The 6,811-nt window shown below is 37.7% G+C and overlaps 2 protein-coding genes across 2 annotated transcripts; one reads left to right on the top strand and one right to left on the bottom strand.

The window, feature by feature from the left end:
• Positions 1-1,157: 1,157 nt before the first annotated feature.
• EV154DRAFT_488988 (uncharacterized protein) lies at positions 1,158-2,847 on the bottom strand (the record flags this gene model as incomplete). Its single annotated transcript, XM_051599229.1, has 6 exons — positions 1,158-1,361; positions 1,781-1,855; positions 1,934-1,998; positions 2,323-2,334; positions 2,382-2,549; positions 2,814-2,847. The coding sequence occupies 6 exons, from the start codon at positions 2,845-2,847 to the stop codon at positions 1,158-1,160; spliced, it is 558 nt and encodes a 185-aa protein (XP_051449964.1).
• A 1,827-nt stretch (positions 2,848-4,674) lies between these two features.
• Positions 4,675-5,664, top strand: EV154DRAFT_390283 (uncharacterized protein; the record flags this gene model as incomplete). The annotated part of the gene is made up of 2 exons (XM_051595104.1): positions 4,675-5,248; positions 5,336-5,664. Coding segments are annotated over 2 exons (903 nt in total), but the record flags the coding sequence as incomplete, so codon positions are not given.
• Positions 5,665-6,811: the final 1,147 nt, after the last annotated feature.

Raw genomic sequence — 6,811 nt, 5'->3', positions numbered from 1 at the left:
TCTTAAGCTCATGCCGAAATGCTAAACCAGAAGCTGAAGGTAAGCTATAAAACACATATACTGGTTTAAACTATGTTGTTTGTACTAAATGTGTATATATTTTAAGCTGTTAATTTATATTGACCTCTTGATGTCTGTTAAGGATATCATGGATATAATAACAAAGTTATTTTTTTTTTTTTTTTTTTTACCTTTTACGTCTTTTTTTAACCTTTTATGCTTATCTCACTGTAAATGTCTCGTATTTTGGATGGATTTTTGCCAGTATATTGATTATACCCACCTATGATGCTGTGTATCTTGGCGTAGGTACGATTTTTGACACCATGTATTAGCTAAAGCTTGCTGATAATCACACAATATAAGCTGGGCAGTTGAAAATTAATAATCCTTAATAGTTTCTCTCATATAAGTGCTTCAAGTGGCATTTCTAGAACAAACATAATCCAGAGTGGCGAGCTACTTCTGGGTTTATTTACCATAAAAGGTAATATAATCACGTGCCCCAATTTACTCTTGTAACTGTTTTTTCCGTCAACCACTGTCTGAGGCTCCCCATTCTGCTGAGATACGCGCCCAGTGACTTCGGAATCTGGTCGGCAATCGAATCAGATTGGAGGAGCCGAGGACACTCTTTTTTTCTTATTTTTTTTTATCATTTTTAAATTCCGCGCCTATAAGATCGTACTGACATTCCCAAATTTCTGGTTCCAAATACGCGTACAATGTTGGAATTTCATCTCTTTTTGAAAGCTAATTTTTTTCGGCTATGTATGGATAAAAAGCAGTGATTTATTCATAAGGCATTACTTAGTCTCCTACACATATAGCCATTGATGTGATGAATTTTATAAAAAAAAAAAAAAAAAAAAAAAAAAACGAACGTCGATGTTTGGTAATGTCAGGAACGAGGGAGGAGCGAGACAGGCAGGACAGGACAGGACAGAGAATGAATAGCTTCTTGGAGCAGGTTATTTATTTAAGAATAAAAGGGAGAAAAGAAAAGAGAAGATGATTATGAAATATATCTGATAAAGAAAACTGGGAGAAGTAAAATTTATCAGCTATATTTATAGAGAAAGAAAAACAAGAAATTAAATAAAAGAATAAGCAATGACAAAAGTTAGCCATAGCTTATGTGGATCATGACAAAGGATTTAAAGAGCTGATAGATCAATGATAAATATTGAGTCTGAAAGCTGGTTACTCATAAAGCATATTTGTGGCATAAGATCTAACAGGATCATGACAGGTAAATCAATGACAGCGTCAAGATTGGAAAAGAATACCAAGAAACTGCCCATAAACCAATATTGACACCATATATTATCTGGAGCCTGCTGATAATTACACAATTTAAGCTGGACAGTTGAAAAATAATAATCCATAATAGTTTCTCATATAAGTGCTTTAAGTGGTATTACACAGGATCGAATCATGCATAAAAACAATAAAAACCATCATATAATTATTACCAGGTAATATCCCCTCTTTTCGTCGCTGTCTGTTACCTTTTGTATCTATCTTTTCACAAAATTTTGTAGAAGCTCATTAAAAAAAACGATTTAGCTTTTTACATCTAAAAGCACTGTATTATTTACTCATTCATGGTATACTACTGGATTTGTATCTCCTTTAAAATCACTCTCAGAGAACACTTTTGTTTTCTTCTTTCTTTTATAAACAATAGTTAGCTTATGCTGATTAATTGAAGTCTGGTACTCACTATCACATTTGTAAATTAATAACAACTGTCGCTTTTCTATATTTAAATCCGTACTAGCGCTATATCACCAACACAAAGAAAATTTAACGCAGGGAAAAACTGCATCTTTTCCAAGCCTATCGTTACAAGCTATAACAACGAAGAAATATCCAAGCGGTGACATGAGTGTATCTTCAGTAGACATTGCTGAAAAATCTGGCTACATACAAAAGAGATCAATCGCTTTTTAAAAGGCATTGGCCATGGTTGACGGGTAGTTAGGCCAATGCTTCCTAAATCAGGTAGTGCGATATGTACACATTTAGAACATACGAGACTTTGATGATCTCTTGCTTTATCATTAGGAGTTGAATTTACATCACCGTCACCATGGTTTTAATGGATGCGGTTGATACGCTGAAGTTGACCTTCCCGGACGTAATTTTCTCTTTCATCATTCAAGCCAAATTATCCATCCCTTTTGTTTTATATGGCACCTGTTAATCCATTCATCCATCCATGCATGAAAAAAAAAAAATAAAAAAAATAAAAAAAACATCAAAAAAAAAAAAAAAATTTGAACTGAGCTGGATGGATGCATGGATCGAACGCTCTACCATCTTTAAATGCTACCAACAAAATCATTTTTTTAAATATACATATTAAAAAAGCTCACTGCTTTTGGCACCGTCGCTACCGGAAAATATCATCACTGAATCCTTATAAATAATGTTACATCGCGCCCTTTTTTTCTCTCCCTTTGGCTGCTTGTACCACAGTAGTAGTAGATAAGGAGAGTTATCTACTATCGGTTTGGCAGTGCGACTCAGTCTCACGACACACGCTATTTTAAATCCCAGGTGAAATAATTTTTTTTTAAAAAATAAAAAAATCTTATTTGTTATTTTCAATAACAAAATGCACTTTATACTTCCTTTGTCATCTGTAAATTATACGCAATATTATTCTGTTGGATAAAAAAAGATTGAGTACATTCGGGTGATGTAATGAGAAAAGTTTCACTATGACGGATGGTGCATCATCACTGCTGATATAGTGATATTCAATTTCAATTGGCCAATAGGAAGTGAGATGTAAATATTCATACTTGAACAACGAATATTGATATGCCTGAGTGTCATTGTGTTTGTCTTTTTTTTTTATAAAAATGTACAGGGAGGTTAGGCGAACGTTTGTTTAGTTGGATGTTTTTGAAAACCGTTAAAAGTTCTCTATTAATCTTGCATGGAAGCTGTGCTTTTTTTTTCTTTTTTTTTCTATTTCTTTTTTTAGAAAACCGAAAACATTTTTCTTCGCTTTTTTACTTTCTTATCTCTCAATCACCGTAATAATACCATCCTTGTTGAGACGTTACTTGAAGACATGTATACACATAACCAGTTTATTACATTCCTGCGATCGGATGACAAGATAAAAAGACGAAAAAATTATCAACAATCTACAGCATACTACATCTACCAGCAGATGCATGTTTGTCAGAATCAAACACGTAGCAGCATATTTGGGCGTTTGTGTTGGTGACATCATCTTGAGCACTGTAATACTTAAGGTTTAAGGACCGAAAGACAAGATGCAAAAAGGTGCCACTTTGAAGGTGCCTCTTCAAAGGTGCCTCCTCAACAATTCTAAACCTATCATTCTTATATTACTTAGCCATTAACTTAAATTATCTTAACTATATAAACTATCATAAATTCTATCAATAAAACATTATTCTATTTCTACTTTATATTTCATTGTGATTATATAAGATAAATATTCTTATCCAATCATATTTATCTTCTGACATATAATCCTCATCTATCCGGGTCGCACTATTACATTGGTGGAGTAAAGCTGTTAAGGCAATGAGTACTGATATTACTGCTGAAAACTTACTGAAGGCTGGTTCAAGCTCTGCGCGAGACTTGAGAACTACGGTTACCAGCGTTGATGAAAACTTGACCTCGTCTGGTTCAAGTTCTGTTACTGAACGTCCTCCTAAGGTCACTTCTGAGGTCATTCCCGAGGTAACTAATCCTTTGGCGCGTGAGGCTCCGACGAGAACTCTGGAATCTATTGGCACTCCCTCTGTGGTGAATTATAGCAATGCCAAACGATACGACCAACGTCGTCCAGGTTCTGATGCTGTACCGCCGCCTGCAAGTTTCACAAATTTTGCTGCTAATCTTCCCAGCGTGGATGATAATATGAGTAATCATTCGGTACCAACTCAGGAGGAGTTGCGTGCCCCGTTTGTAGCAATTATGGATTCGTATAACAATTTATTGACTTATGTCAGTACCGGTCGTGCTGCGATGATAGATGAAATTAGTGAAAATGAAAGAGTTGGTAATGCTGTGGCTGAATCATATAATTTCCTTGCACCTGCTAGTCGTGCATCTCTGGATATGGTTCTATCGACTTTTCGTGCTAAAATTGATGAGATGAAAGCTCGTGTTGCTTTCTTTGATAATGATATTAACAATACAAGGGATAATATTGTTCGTGAACTTACGCATGGACTTCATACTATTCCTGCTGCTGATTTGTGTCCTTTGGTACAAGAGTTTCGCTGGCCTACTGAAGCTGTCTGCCATGATTTAAATCTGCCTTATGATTATGTTTTGATGGCTAGGGGGGAATACAATAGTCGAACTCGTACAACGGTAACACCAACTGGGCCTGAGACGGGTGGCGATGCGCAACTGGAAGAGTTACACCGACTGCGCTGTCGTATTGCTATGTTGGAGAATGCGAAGTCAAGACAAAGTGGCGATGCATATGAAGATGTACCACGAGCAGCTGTTTTGGTGGAAACAAAGCCTGTAGCGAAGAAGATCAATATTTCTGAGCGACGAAAACGTATGCGTTTTGATTTGTTTTCCCAAGGTAATGAAGAAGAAGCTCAAATTTGGATGCAAAGATATGAATTTCTTTGTCGATATGGTCGTTTTGATGAAGAAGAAATGGTGGATGAGTTGGAGGTGACGTTAACGGGTACGGCATTAAACTGGCTGCATTCGATTTCCGATCCAAAGACTCCATTGGCATGGTCTGTTGTTAGAGAGAAGTTTCTGAAGAAGTTTGGTGGAGGTGTTGATCCTACTCTGATTGCTTTGAAGGAACTGAAAAAGTTGCATCAAGGAAATAGGTCGATGAGGGTATTTGGTCCTATCATTACGGATCTTCTGTCTCGTGCGCAAATTTTTGCACCGGGTGTCCAACTTGACTATTTCAAGGATCGTATTCGAAATGAGCTGCGCACTGCTATTATTTATCGTGGACCTACTGATTTGGAACAGGCGATTCAAATTACCACTGATGTTGAAGAAGATTTGCGTAGAGTATTAGGCTCCAAACCTATGGCTGTTAGCTCTGTCTCTCCCGTGGCAACGGAATATGCAACAATGTCAAGTGGTTCTACTCAAGAAAGCCAAAATTATCAGTATGGTAATTCAGAGGGTTCCACAAATGGTTCTGGGGGTTATCGTGGTGGTTCTGGGGGAAACTCAGGCGGAGCTCGAGGTGGTTCTGGTCACGGTGGTTCTGGCTCTGGTGGTTCTGGCTCTGGTGGTTCTGGTTCTGGTGGCAAGAAAGGTGGTTCCAAGTCGGGTGGTAACAAGAAAGAAACTAGGCGTTGTTTCACTTGTAATAATGTGGGTCATTTGAGTGTTAACTGTTTCAAGAATAAGAAACCCAAGCAAAATCAAGAACATCAATATCAACAGCAAGATGTTTCGTGTCAACAAAGTACAGATGTTGAGAACATGATTGATATTTTTGCTCACTTGGGAAAGTTACCTCAAAATAACCAAGGTGTATCTGAGTCTGAAGAATTGGAAGCAAGACGGTTTACTACAATCGTTAAGATCGATGGTGGGGAACAGAAATGTTTAGTTGACGCTGGATCTACTCTTACTTCAATTCGCGAATCTACGGCGTCAAGGTTGAACTTAAGACAATTTGCTACGAAGCCAAGAATTATCCAATACGGTGATGGTGGGGAGCAAATGACTACAAGAAAAGCTGTTTTTGACTTTGTTATTGATGGTTGTCCTACTCGTGCGTTTGCTTTTGTGGTCGAATCTCAAAATGAAGAAGTAATTTTGGGTATGGACTGGATGAACGAAGAAGATATTTTGTTACGTCCTCGACGCAAGGCTGTTTACAAATACGTCGAAAGACAAAATTCTCAAGATACGCTCAATGATTTGGAAAGTCGTGCTGAAAGGATCCTCGCAGATTACCCAACGTTGGTTCCAAAAGAAGGCGATGTGCAATCTGTTACAAATGCTCCTTACAAGCATCGTATACTTACAGGTGATGCGTTACCCGTGTACGTAAAGGAATATCGAAGACCCTTTGCGGAAAATGAGCAAATCAAGATTGAAGTAGCCGATATGCTGAAGAAGAAGGTAATTGAGCCCAGTACTAGTCCGTGGTGTTCTCCTGTGGTTATGATCAAAAAACCTGACCAAGGGGATGGAAAGACGACGTGGCGGTTCTGTATCGATTACCGACGACTAAATCAAGTAACTTTAAAGGACAAATTCCCTATTGGAAATCTCAACGAACTTTTAGATCAGCTAAATGGGTGTAAATTTTTAAGTACAATTGATTTGAAGAGTGGTTACTGGCAAATACCGATGGATCCAAGGGATGCTCACAAAACGGCGTTTGTAGCAGATGGAAAACTTTGGCAGTTTAAGGTGCTTCCGTTTGGGTGTGTTACTGGTCCAAATTCTTTTTCTCGATTTATGTCTGGTGTCATCAGTGGCTTGGAACGTACAAAGATTTATCTGGATGATTGTATTGTCTATTCAAGAACCGAGGATGAACATGAAAAGGATTTGAGGGCATTGTTGAAGCGATTAACAGAATACAATCTGAAGATATCGATCAAGAAGTGCAAGTTTTTCAAGCGTGAAGTCAAATATTTAGGTTTCATTGTTTCTAGCCAAGGTATTCGCTCGGATCCGGAAAAAACAAAGGCGGTAGAAGACTGGAAGGCTCCAACTACAGTAAATGCGCTGCAAAGGTTTCTGGGGTTCTGTGCTTTCTACCATCGTTTCTTAAAGAATTTATCTTCGGTGGCCGCTCCCA

Source organism: Mucor mucedo (assembly GCF_025094135.1).
Source record: "Mucor mucedo strain NRRL 3635 chromosome Unknown EV154scaffold_329, whole genome shotgun sequence".
In the NCBI taxonomy this organism is placed as follows: Eukaryota; Fungi; Mucoromycota; class Mucoromycetes; order Mucorales; family Mucoraceae; genus Mucor; species Mucor mucedo.
This window is presented reverse-complemented; position numbering and strand designations above follow the sequence as displayed.